General features: G+C 45.0%; 4 protein-coding genes across 4 annotated transcripts; 2 read left to right on the top strand and 2 right to left on the bottom strand.

Annotated features, from left to right (window-relative positions):
• The first annotated feature begins 1029 nt into the window (after positions 1-1029).
• LOC120952321 (keratin-associated protein 19-2-like) lies at positions 1030-1672 on the top strand. Its single transcript, XM_040371597.2, has 2 exons — positions 1030-1142; positions 1319-1672. The coding sequence occupies exons 1-2, from the start codon at positions 1134-1136 to the stop codon at positions 1649-1651; spliced, it is 342 nt and encodes a 113-aa protein (XP_040227531.2). The 5' UTR covers positions 1030-1133; the 3' UTR covers positions 1652-1672.
• Positions 1673-3015: 1343 nt separating this feature from the next.
• On the bottom strand, positions 3016-3877 carry LOC120952322 (keratin-associated protein 19-2-like). Its single transcript, XM_040371598.2, has 2 exons — positions 3765-3877; positions 3016-3586 (listed from the first exon to the last, which is right to left on the bottom strand). The coding sequence occupies exons 1-2, from the start codon at positions 3771-3773 to the stop codon at positions 3254-3256; spliced, it is 342 nt and encodes a 113-aa protein (XP_040227532.1). The 5' UTR covers positions 3774-3877; the 3' UTR covers positions 3016-3253.
• A 3177-nt stretch (positions 3878-7054) lies between these two features.
• On the top strand, positions 7055-7570 carry LOC120949568 (keratin, type II cytoskeletal 1-like). Its single transcript, XM_040366950.2, has 2 exons — positions 7055-7063; positions 7142-7570. The coding sequence occupies exons 1-2, from the start codon at positions 7055-7057 to the stop codon at positions 7568-7570; spliced, it is 438 nt and encodes a 145-aa protein (XP_040222884.2).
• Positions 7571-9938: 2368 nt separating this feature from the next.
• On the bottom strand, positions 9939-12293 carry LOC120951796 (loricrin-like). Its single transcript, XM_040370725.2, has 2 exons — positions 12166-12293; positions 9939-10918 (listed from the first exon to the last, which is right to left on the bottom strand). Exons 1-2 carry the CDS (start codon positions 12172-12174, stop codon positions 10100-10102), a joined length of 828 nt encoding a protein of 275 aa, XP_040226659.2. The 5' UTR covers positions 12175-12293; the 3' UTR covers positions 9939-10099.
• Positions 12294-12579: the final 286 nt, after the last annotated feature.

Genomic DNA, 12579 nt, shown 5'->3' with positions numbered 1-12579 from the left:
GCCTAATTGCGTAACGAAGCGATATCTTGCGGGCTGTAAACTCCTACGCACTGTTTATTTGGGACAATATGCAAAGAAAGGACAAATCAGACGAATCAGATCACTGCTTAAAATAGTCAGTTTTGCAACATTTCGAAATTATGTTTCGTTTAAAGTGACACTGCGATATTTCCACCAGTTAATGACGCTATAAAACTGTACAGACGATAACTTTCTAGAAAGTGTTGCTTTTTTGTTATTAAACTGAGGCACAGGCTCTAAAGTTTTTGTTTATTCACAGAGCTATTAAGCTCATCAACTTCATGTTCTGGACACTTGTGTCGATATTTTGCTTACTCATCCAATGACAGAGCCCATATCATGGTGTAGAGCACAATGTCGGCCACATTTTTGTCGATAGTGCTGTGTTGCCTTATGCTTAAATAATTTTTTTTTGCTAATTTGATTTATAGACGATGTTTTCTATGGCCAAAAATATCTTCTCTTTAATTAACGAACTCATTGATTCTACAAAAACCTAAAACTTGAACCTGAAGCTATGAACATACTTTCGAATGTTTTACATCGCTATTAATTCAATTTACATGTCTGCAACGCTTTGTTTCCAATTAATCTTTAGCGACCCAACGACACCCGGTCGATTCCTCTTCCTGGTTTCCACGTGTGAATCTTCGCATGTCTTCTCATCCTTCCTCTCAGTTCCTTTGTGCGTCTTACATGCTCTCCTGTTGGCGCTCCCATCGTTTCCTACACTTCCTTCCTTCTGCTCTCACTCATTCTCGTTTGCTATCACATTCACAAGACACGATCAACAGAAGATCTTCTTTCTTGACGCGACTCCGCCCGTAAACGAACAGTTCGTAAACATCCACCGCCCTTCTCCGTCTCTCCCGATTCCGCCCGTCTAACCGTTTTGGAAAACCAGAAATTCAAGCCGTCGTGTATTTCGCACCCCACAGATTTTGGGGATTTTTGGCGATTACTTTTTCTGTTGGCTGTTTTGGTCGGCGTATAAATACTACGACGCCCCGCTCGGTTAGACACAGTTAAAGTTCGACTCTCGTCAAAGATACAAGATACTCGTGCAGATTCGCTTCCTTTCGATCAGTGAAATACATACATCATCGCTCAAAATGTTTAAGGTGTGTACTGCCACGGGTGCTGCTGGTGTCGTGTAAACAGACTTGTTCAATATTTGTGTTCAGTGTGATTGAAATGTGGCGTGTGATGTGTGGAGAACACAAATAGGCGGCTCTATTGTGACAATGGTTACTAAATTACACCTCCCCTTTTTCTCATTGATCTCGATCACTCACAGTTCGTTGCCGTGTTGAGCTGCCTCGTGGCGATCAGTTTGGCCATGCCAGCTGTGGAGGTCTCGCAGCCGATTGCATCCCAAGAGTCCCAGGACAGTCCGGCCGTGCTGGTGGTAGCGGCGGAGGACGATCTGGCCGGTGCTGAGACGGCCCACCACGGATATGGCGGATACGGTGGATACGGAGGCTATGGCGGTGGCTTCGGAGGCTATCCTTATGGAGGATACGGAGGTGGCTTCGGCGGTGGCTACGGAGGAGGCTTCGGCGGATTCGGTGGAGGCTATGGCGGATACGGAGGATACGGACATGGTCACCACCATCACCATCACGGATAAGGGATGAGATCTACGACTTCTCGCCGCCTCAGTTCACAACCCATCTGTTGTCGTCCTACCTCACTGTGATCAGCATCCAACCGACCATTTCGAGGAACACTTGCATTTATATTGTTGGGTTTGACCGGTTGTACCAAGTCTCATGCAACTTCGCCATGACCATCGATCGCCTGCAATGTTATTTATTGCCAGAATACCATTTTACCGTATGAATAAATGTTCACAATTTAAGCATAACTATTCGGTTTATTTGTTTTTGTTTAATACTTTAATATTTGTTTAATTTACAACGACTACCGCTGAAGAGTGCACGATTAGTAACTAATTTGTTACTTAGAAATGATGTGTACTCGTATTGATTGATAAGGTAGAAAACTTAATCACACAGATGCTCTCAATTTGAATACATATTAAACCATTATTGAAAAAGACACATTTTGATAAATATGTTAAAATAAACCATATTAATACCTTATTGACGGGTGAGGAAGATGCTATCGTCATCGTTAGTTTGTAGAGTGTAGGATTTGTAATGATAAGCACGTAGTAAATTTTGGAATGGATTACATGCATAACATATGCTTTTTATACAAATATACGATATTTTGATTTGAGTGAAGGATTTCTTTTTATAGGATAAATTAATATTAATAGGAAAAAATGTAATATGAATCGCTGGTAGCAATATGTAGTTAACAAGGTAAATGAGAACAAACATTTGTAGACGCTCATCTCTAAATTGTGTTTTACGCAGGTTCTAATCGAAGCCTCATATTTTCTTCTTCAAATATGTAATACTCAATATTTGTTATGACAATATTTTCATAGGTCAAACTAGCAGTATGTGATTATGTGAATAATTTCGAGATCGTATACAACTATCGTAAATTGCCACTGCATATACGAGCCAAACGATTGGTGATAAGAGTTGCGTTACTGTCTGACTCAGACTTTACTGGTAGCCTTATGATTTATGTGTTCTTTGTTTTTTATGTTAACCACAATCTATTATATTATTCTTCTTATTTTAACAAAAAGCATGATTTTTGTAAGTTTACCGAAACCATTTTTTTAGAAGTTGACTTTGTGGGACCTTTTTCAACTTGAACAAGGTAACAGAATGGTAATTCTATCTTGTATCTGTCCAGTTTATCATCAGCCCAGAGCCATTCTTGTAGAGTTTCATGTTTTTTATGCATCATCTATGACGTTACACTATTTTTTGTAGTTTCGTTTACATTAGATCAAGTAAATCCATATGAATTTCGCTAGCTTTTCCTAAGATGAAATAAAACTTCTGAATTTCTCATACACTTTAGAAAATCTTTACAATTCAAGCGAAATTGAAATAATAACAACATATCTTTATGCTTAAATTGTGAACGTTTATTCATACGGTAAAATGGTATTCTGGCAATAAATAACATTGCAGGCGATCGATGGTCATGGCGAGGTTGCATGAGACTTGGTACAACCGGTCAAACCCAACAATATAAATGCAAGTGTTCCTCGAAATGGTCGGTTGGATGCTGATCACAGTGAGGTAGGACGACAACAGATGGGTTGTGAACTGAGGCGGCGAGAAGTCGTAAATCTCATCCCTTATCCGTGATGGTGATGGTGGTGACCATGTCCGTATCCTCCGTATCCGCCATAGCCTCCACCGAATCCGCCGAAGCCACCTCCGTAGCCACCGCCGAAGCCACCTCCGTATCCTCCGTAAGGATAGCCTCCGAAGCCACCGCCATAGCCTCCGTATCCACCGTATCCGCCATATCCGTGGTGGGCCGTCTCAGCACCGGCCAGATCGTCCTCCGCCGCTACCACCAGCACGGCCGGACTGTCCTGGGACTCTTGGGATGCAATCGGCTGCGAGACCTCCACAGCTGGCATGGCCAAACTGATCGCCACGAGGCAGCTCAACACGGCAACGAACTGTGAGTGATCGAGATCAATGAGAAAAAGGGGAGGTGTAATTTAGTAACCATTGTCACTAGATAGAGTCGCCTATTTGTGTTCTCCACACATCACACGCCACATTTCAATCACACTGAACACAAATATTGAACAAGTCTGTTTACACGACACCAGCAGCACCCACGGCAGTACACACCTTAAACATTTTGAGCGATGATGTATGTATTTCACTGATCGAAAGGAAGCGAATCTGCACGAGTATCTTGTATCTTTGACGAGAGTCGAACTTTAACTGTGTCTAACCGAGCGGGGCGTCGTAGTATTTATACGCCGACCAAAACAGCCAACAGAAAAAGTAATCGCCAAAAATCCCCAAAATCTGTGGGGTGCGAAACACACGACGGCTTGAATTTCTGGTTTTCCAAAACGGTTAGACGGGCGGAATCGGGAGAGACGGAGAAGGGCGGTGGATGTTTACGAACTGTTCGTTTACGGGCGGAGTCGCGTCAAGAAAGAAGATCTTCTGTTGATCGTGTCTTGTGAATGTGATAGCAAACGAGAATGAGTGAGAGCAGAAGGAAGGAAGTGTAGGAAACGATGCGAGTGTGTGTGTGTCGAAGATAAATGAGTGCCAACAGGAGGGCGTATTAGCCACGTAAAGAGACTGAGGGAAAGGATGAGAAGAGAACCGGTGTGAAGATTGTAATGAGGAAATTAGCTGAAGAAATCAAACTTTTGCCGCTGGGCAGAATCAATCAGGAACAAAAATACACATGTAAATTGAGTAAATAACGGTTTAACAGTAAAACATCATCAGATGAGTTTTAAGCCCGATGATCAAGCTTTGTTTTGAGGATCAATCAGTTGTATAATTTCAGAGGAATCATTTAAAACACAACAAAAAGACAGCCGTAAATCACAACAAATTAGCCATCGCTAATTTAAGGGTAGAAAAAAAAAACTATATTTACATAAAGTGACCGACTTTGCGCTCTTCAGCATGACCGAGCGCTGTCATTGGATGAGTGAGCAAAATATCGACACGGCCGTCGAGAACATGGAGAGGATAAGCTTGACTGCACGGCCAATAAATGCCAATCGGTCTCGGCGTGTGGACAGCAGTTCATCGACTCACGGGTAGAAAGGAACCAATTCTAGAAGGAAACTTTAATTGCATGAAAGAAATGGCAAACATTACAGCGGTGTAGGATCATCAACATGAAAGCTAAACACTGGTGAAACTTTAGCCAAACATGATTTCATAATAGTGAACAAAAGATGATTTTTAGCAATGATGTGAATTGCCTAATTTGTCTTTTCTTTCGAGAATGGTCCTGCATAAACAGTGGGTAGGAGTTTACAGCCCGCAAGATATTGTCTCGTTACGCAACTGGATAGAAAACTGCGACCCCGACCGTGCGATATCAGCTGTTTATTCGATCGTCGATGATTCATTCCAAAACAAAGCCAAAAAGCTCGCCACATCGACACATATCAAGGAAAACGGTATCAAAACAAATCAGCATAACATAGCACAGCTGAACAGAACACGCCACCATCCAGTTCGGAAAGCTTCTGCCGGTTTGGTTGGTGAAGGTTCGTCGCTTGTTTCGCTGCGTTGAAGTCGTTTGTAGCGCAGCGTGCGGGTTTTACGTCGCCGCCTCTTGCTGTTGTTGTTTACTATGCTGAGCTTTTACGGTGTGCAGCAATTAAATTTGCTCTCACCAGCACGCTCACGCACACACTACGAACCGCACGAATGGGGGGAATCGCCGGTAAGCCGGTTCAAACCGGAAGAAGGGATGAGCGACAGAATGAATGGACGCTTTACGAACCGGAGCTGCACAGGTCGATTGGTTTGTTTGCGCTTCGTATTGTCGGTTGTTGGGCAATCGGGTTTATATTTGACGCTGGGGGTTTTCCCCGAATTGTAAAGACCAGACAGAAGATGCAAACTACAAAAGCGAAAACAGCAACAGAATCTCCGGGGAGTTATGAGTCTTCTGCTTTGGAATAAATATTCCCCAATTGCGCAACATGTGAAACAAGTGGGCGTCTAATGAAGGCTCAAAGGGTTCTGCCCTGTACACGATCAAACGATCTGTCCTGTTTGAGTGCGTGTATGGGTGTGTGTGTGGGTATAGGGAGAGTTTGAGGTTTGTTAATGACCTAACTCTACGTTCTTTACGATTCGAATTCGCTCACGGATGTTGCCGATCGCTTCACTGACCCCTCCCCCCTCCCCCCATCGCATCTGAGGGGAGGAAAAAACGTTTGATAATGATCTTTTTATTGTAACCTCTCCATGCTCCATGACGGCACAAGAAAAAGGAAGACGAGACGGTGGCAAATAATGGAGATGGAATTGAATCACTCGCTCGAGAGACACTCGACAAAGAAGCCACCAAGTCACCAAGCGGGCTGGGTTTGGGGGAGAGCAGGAATTAGGCAGCGATCGAAATGACTTCTGGTGTCGTGTGGAGATTTCGTATCAAAATCGTTAGTTGTGTTTGATTTTTACATGTTTGTTCCCCCGCCCCTCCCCCACTGGCCATTATTTTCCCTTTTTTCACTCCTTTCGGAACGTCCAGCAAAAAGCAACAACACACTCGCGTTAGAATGTTGGTACGGTCGCTTCTTCCCCGAACCTCACTGTGTCGAATCGGCATGCGGGGATGGAAGCTGTTTCAATTTTTCCGTTTACTTTTTGCGATGCCGCAAATCTGATGAGTTCTTTTTAATTCCCTTTGCTTGCACGGGTGGGGTGTGGAATTATCTTTCTTAGCTGGATGGGCAGCGCAGAGGAATTGGTACGAGAAACATACCAACCTTAATGGTTGATAAATCGAGATTGATCGCGAAATAATGATCACGTTTGAGGCAGAATTTTTGTGCCCTAATCACGCAAGCCAGATTTGCGGAAGATTTTAAAAGTTATACTTAAGTAAATTAAGGGTTCTAGTAGCTTGTTTTTATATTTGAAATTAAATAATTGAAGGTAAACATTTATCTACACAAGAAAAATGCATGTTTTCCTCTTGTTAAACCTCCTCCATTGCTGAGTCAACTGGCGATCGCCCCTATCTGGGTGGATACGATCCTGGCCCATCAAAACCGTGCCTAAATTGATCAAAAGAGGATGATTTTCCAATCATGCACGTTAAGAGGTCCATCGTTTTGGTCGTTCTTTTATCGGGCGGGGATAAGTGTGTGTGCGTTTGTGTGCAAACTTGTGTCCGTCGACTTCGTTCACTTCATTTCACACTTAACCCTTAGCTCTTTTCAATCAAAAACGAAGCTACCTGGTATTACTTTTCGGGCACGGGGGGGGGGGGGGGGGGGGGGAGGGGCACATTGCCCCGAAAAATTGCCCTCGCGGGACGGGAACAAAGTGGGAAGTCCAAAAGGATATATAAACGCACCGAAGGTCAGTACGGCAGCGTTTAGTCTAGATCGAAACGTGCTAAGGTGTTGATGTTAAAGAAAATGACCAAGGTAAGTGTGTACGATCGGGTTCGATCATCTTAGTGGCGATTCTAGGCTAATTGCTCGCCTCATTGCTCTTCATTCTAGACACTTTTGCTACTAAGCTTCTGTGGCGTGTTGCTCTGCCTCACGAGTGCTGCCCCAGCGTACCAGGAGGACGCTTCAAACGGCGTCCAATCGATAGTGCCGGTGCAAGAGGGCAGCCCCGTAGTGATCGTGGAAGAGCGTGCAGGTGATGATAGCGACCTGGAGGGTGCGGAAGCGGCCCACTTCGGGTACGGTGGTGGAGGCTTTGGACATGGCGGTGGCTTCGGAGGTGGCTTTGGCCATGGCGGAGGCTTCGGCGGTGGCTTTGGGTTCAAAAAGTTCGGCGGCTACGGCGGTGGCTTTGGACATCGCGGGTTCGGCGGTGGATTCCCGGGCCACGGTGGGTTCGGAGGCGGTGGCTTCGGGGGCGGTGGGTTCGTCGTTGGCGGTGGCTTCATCAAGGGGGGCGGATTTTACGGCAAGAAATAAGTTAACCGAGAGCGAGTGCAAAATAAAGTTTAATTAAGAATACTACGGACGGTATGCTTCATGTGTGAGGGCTGTTTTCCTGCTTGGGGGGAGGTTGAAGAAAAACCGGTCCGTTGTGGCGTTTTTTCATCTTTTTTTGCAAACCCGTTGCCTTCCCATTTCGTTGAATGTTTTTTTATAAATGGCCATTCTCACAGCCGGGGCACACTTTGCTTACCCTGACCTCCTACGGATGAAGCCGATGCGAGGCTGAACGATGCGCGAATGGAACCGTTCTTTGTCGTCTCATCTTCACAGCTGTGGCCCTTCGATGCTGCCCCTTCGATTGGAGGGGGTTTGTTTTTGTGCCTCCCAGCTGTGCACTATACGCCATTCTTTACCATCAATTTATCATCACATGGTGTGATTCCATCAAAAATGTTTGGCTGCATGAAAAATGACTTGCTTTTTTTCTATACTAGCACTGAATGATACGACAAATGAACGGTATGAAATTACAGTAGAACGTTTGCTTTTGCTGGCGAGTCGAGCGAATCGAAGGCGAACAAGAATGTAATGAGATGCAAATTAGCTCCGTTTACAGCGCGCTTGGTGTAAACACGGGTGGGATGTAACGCGTCACTCATCGTCACTCGTAAAATACTGATTAGCTGCATATGTAAGTAGCATCGATTTGATACAGGAAGATGCTCGCGGAAGAACTAGTCGTAATTAGAATGGTTAAAAGTATCAATATGTAGGGATGAGTTAGCAAGGAAGCAAGTCCAACGAGGATGACTCTATTTTAGTTATAGTAGTAATTTTGTATCAAAATACTGATTGGTATTCTTATTTTGGGTAACAATCATTGCCACCTAAGCCTGCTCTATCTCTGGATATATGTGATGGCTGACCGTCCATTGACAGCAGGGTAATAAATTCTAGTGGCTTGGTTTGATCCGAGATGGGAACCATGGCCCGGCAAGTAAATACAGTAAATATCATACTTAAAAAACTGCTACAAATATTTAACTGACACTTTTCTTACAAAAAAGTATGGCAATATTAAAGAGTTGGTGGAAACAATTGTCCAAATAGCTCCTAAGAAGACAACGAACTTACAAAGCCTGTTTGGAAAATTGGGTGTAGTCGAGCCAAATTTATAAATTAAGGTTAGACAAATATGGAATATTTAACGAAGAGGTGAACCAGCGTTTGTCCCTGTTGTATACAAACAATTCATATCAATTACATGCAATTTGATTTTTTTTCAACTCAATCCTGCCTAAGATTGCGTTTCAATGGTGAAAAAATGTACTAAACATTTTAGAACATTACTATGATGGTTGACTGTAGTAGAAATACTTTATTAAATTTACTTAATAATGTTTAAGAAATTTCTCAAAATTTGCCCAAAAAATTAAGCTTTTTACCAAGAAGAAACAATGACAATGCGATGAATATACCATTTTAGAACAAACTACTTTAAATTCCATTCCAGTGCAATTTAGTACACCCCGGTTGATCGTATCTCTCAACTCTGACAGATACAGCTGTTGTTGTTGTTTAGGGAAAGATCATCAAACACGTGTCAGACGCAAGACAATGCTCACTAACCATGACTCGCTTACATGCACTAACAAACCGCCCACCCTTTTTCCCCCCAATCGACCATAGTATCATAACAAAAAACACCACAACGAGCGCAATATTTGAAAATGGCATAAAAAACAAACCCTGCATCGGAAGGCTCCCGCCGCTTATTTATACAACGCTCAAGATACAGATCAAACAATTGCGCACCCGTGTCGTACGGTGGCTCCACCCTTGTCGATGGCGTCTGCACGATAGTGCATGTCCACTAACCTCCTCCTCCCCTACTCGACCATTCAATTACCATTCTTAACAGTTCAACTCAACGGATGAAGCAAAACGCAGCACAAAACGCAACGGAACGGACCGAAGACGTGCCCTTCATGGCCCGAGCCGAGCGAGCGCGAGCGAGTACTCAATTTGTCAGCGCCTCCGCATCGAGATCATTATCGTGGCATTCATTAAAAAGGCAAAAATAATAGCATAATGCGCTATCGATGTTACCCCTCGGACGATCGGTTGCAGCAGCCGCCCTTCGCGCAAAGATCAAATCTACGGCGCAGCGGCATCTTGGGTGCGCAAGTGAACGGGATCGCCGAAGCTGTCGGACTTTCGGTTGCCGGTCGTCGGATGTGATCGAGAGAATGTGCCCGCGCCCCCGGTGGTGACTCATTAACATTTTCACACGATTCGGTTTGTCGATACGTGCCTAGTTGATATTGCTCCCCGGGCGATCCAAAGTACGTAGTTAAATTAAATAAAAGTGAAAAAAAAGGTTTTCTGTAACTCAGAGTGATTCGGTTTATGTACAAAAGCGAATTTCGGTTGCTGTTTATTTCCATCGTATCAACAAAGAACTGTGATGTAACAGTGTGACGTGTTATGGGGCAGTTGGGGTGCTTCCGTTAGTGTGGAGACATTCTCTTTCTCTTCTTCTCCTGCGCTGTCTCGCTCGGCTTACCAGCCGCTGGAACCGCTCCAGCCGCTGCCGCCGCTGGACCAGCCGCTGCTACCACCGCCATAACCGCCCGACGGCCAGCCCTTGCTACCACCGCTCGACGGCCAACCCTTGCTCGACAGTCCACCCGACGACCAGCCGCCCGAACCGCCCAGGCTGCGGCCCGAGCTCCAGCCACCACCGCCGCCTCCGTATCCACCGCCGAGTCCACTGCCACCGGACGACCATCCTCCATGGCTACCGCCGCCGTATCCACCGCTACCGCCCGAGGACCATCCCTGGCTACCACCGTATCCACCGCCCGACGACGGCCATCCCTTGCTCACGCCACCACCCGACGGCCATCCACCGAGGCTGCTGCCGCCCGAGCTCCAGCCACCTCCCGAGTGGCCACCGCCAAAGCTGCTGCCACCACCGTATCCGCCACCGAACGAGGAGCCTCCGCTGGACCAGCCCTTGCTGACGGGCCAACCCTTCGAGTAGCCACCGCCTCCGTAAGAGCCACCGCCTCCGTACGATCCACCGCCGCTGGACCAACCCTTGCCAAGTCCGCTGCCACCGCTAGACCATCCGCCACCACCGCCGAGGCTGCGTCCACCGCTGCTCCAGCCTCCGCTGCCTCCGTGTCCACCGCCGCCGGACGAGATGATGATCACCTTCTTGCCACCGCCATAACCGCCGCCGCCGCCGCTGCTCCAACCGCCACCACCTCCGCCGCTGCTCCAGCCACCACCACCGCCTCCCCAAGAAGTTTCGGCCGTTTCCAGGTCAGCGGCGCAGAGAACCACCGCAACCAGGCAGCTCAGAACGATCGTTTTCTATGGCCATCGAGAGATAGTAGAGATTGATTAGCGGGTTGATTTGGCATTGCAGCATGGCATGGGATAATAAGGACGCAACAAAACAACGCCCTGCAATTGCCGCTTTGATATTGGCAATCAATTTGAGCATTACAACAACACTCTACTGAAGACAACCTTAACCAAGCAAATGAAAACAAGAGTTGTACTAAAAACTTTAAAACGAGTGCAACGAAACTAATAACAATTCTCCTTTAATCGATTAAATCAAATCTTCGATTTGAGCGATGCATTAAGACTGAACTAATCCAGAATTGAAACAGGTAAGATAGAGGCTTAATGTAAAGTATAATGTAACTAATTTCCACAACGCATTTGAGCATCACATCAAGACTGAATAGGAGGCACAAATGAACCAGACAAGTAAAAACAAGAGTAGTACTAAAATCGTTTCAAAAGTGTTACGCAACTAGTTTAAATTATTATTTAACAAACTTTCGCAATAAATTGAAGGATTGCATAACAACATAACTAAGACCGAACTGAACTCAGTTGATTACATCCAAAAACGATACTAACATGTTATATGCTAGTAGCACGTTAATTGTACTAAATTATTCCTTAATCAGAAAACTACAATTAATTTGGGGTTTCTGTGAAGACTGTGCTGAGACAAGCAAAGTTGAGAGTTGTACTAAAACATCAACAATAGTAGCATGGAACTATGTAAGCCATCTTCTACGATCAATCACTCCCAGAGGAGACAAATAGAACTCAACTAAATCACTTCTCAGAAACGAGAGTTGTGCTAAATACTTCATGTGAATGGTACTTCACTTTTATTAATTTTGAACTTTAAAAATCTATAAACATATAATTAAATCATTAATTGATTCGTATGTTCAACAATATCCAAACAAATTGAGGATTATACCAAAACTAGGCCGACTAGGCTGAAATAAGCCGACTGAGAGTTGTAGTAGGCTGAAATAAGCCGACTGACAGTTGTACTAGGCTAAAATAAGCCAAAACGAGAGTTGTACTAAAAACTTTTTCGGGTAACTTCGAACTAGTACACACAATCCACGATCAATTCGTGGAAAACATCAGTACAGAACTGAACTAAATCACTTGCCAGTCACTGTACTAAAGACTTGCATACACGAGCTGATGCACAAAACTGCTATAGATTATTTCTTTAAAAAAACTTCCACAGTATATTTAAGTATAGTTCTTCGTTATTCACGCAGGATACACAGACGCACCTTCAACATCCTCGGATACGGGGATTGAACACTCTCTCACACGCAACACTATAAAGTACACTACTGTACTAAAGGCAACCGGTTGGATGCTGCTGCTGCTGCTGTTACTCGGATGAACTATCCAAGTACACTATGCCGCTAGTTGGCGTCGGTACCGGCTTTTATAGTCAAAAAAGGGTAGCCGGGTTGAACTCATCGCCCGATGACTACCACCACCTGCTCGGTAGTGCCTGAAGCACACGCCACTTGTACCCCCTTGGGTGCGCTGCAGATCAAGTCCACACCATTACCCCTCCACACTTCCCCGTTTCCCATTCACTCACAAACTGCAACAAAGAGCCTCCTTCGAAGACGCACGGCGAGATCAGGGCGAACTACCTGCGTTCACTTTTAGTGTACTCCCCTCACAGTAGC

The sequence above is a fragment of the Anopheles coluzzii genome, chromosome 2, assembly GCF_943734685.1.
Source record: "Anopheles coluzzii chromosome 2, AcolN3, whole genome shotgun sequence".
NCBI lineage: Eukaryota > Metazoa > Arthropoda > Insecta > Diptera > Culicidae > Anopheles > Anopheles coluzzii.
The sequence above is the reverse complement of the archived record's forward strand: the minus strand, read 5'-3'. Positions and strand labels throughout refer to the sequence as shown.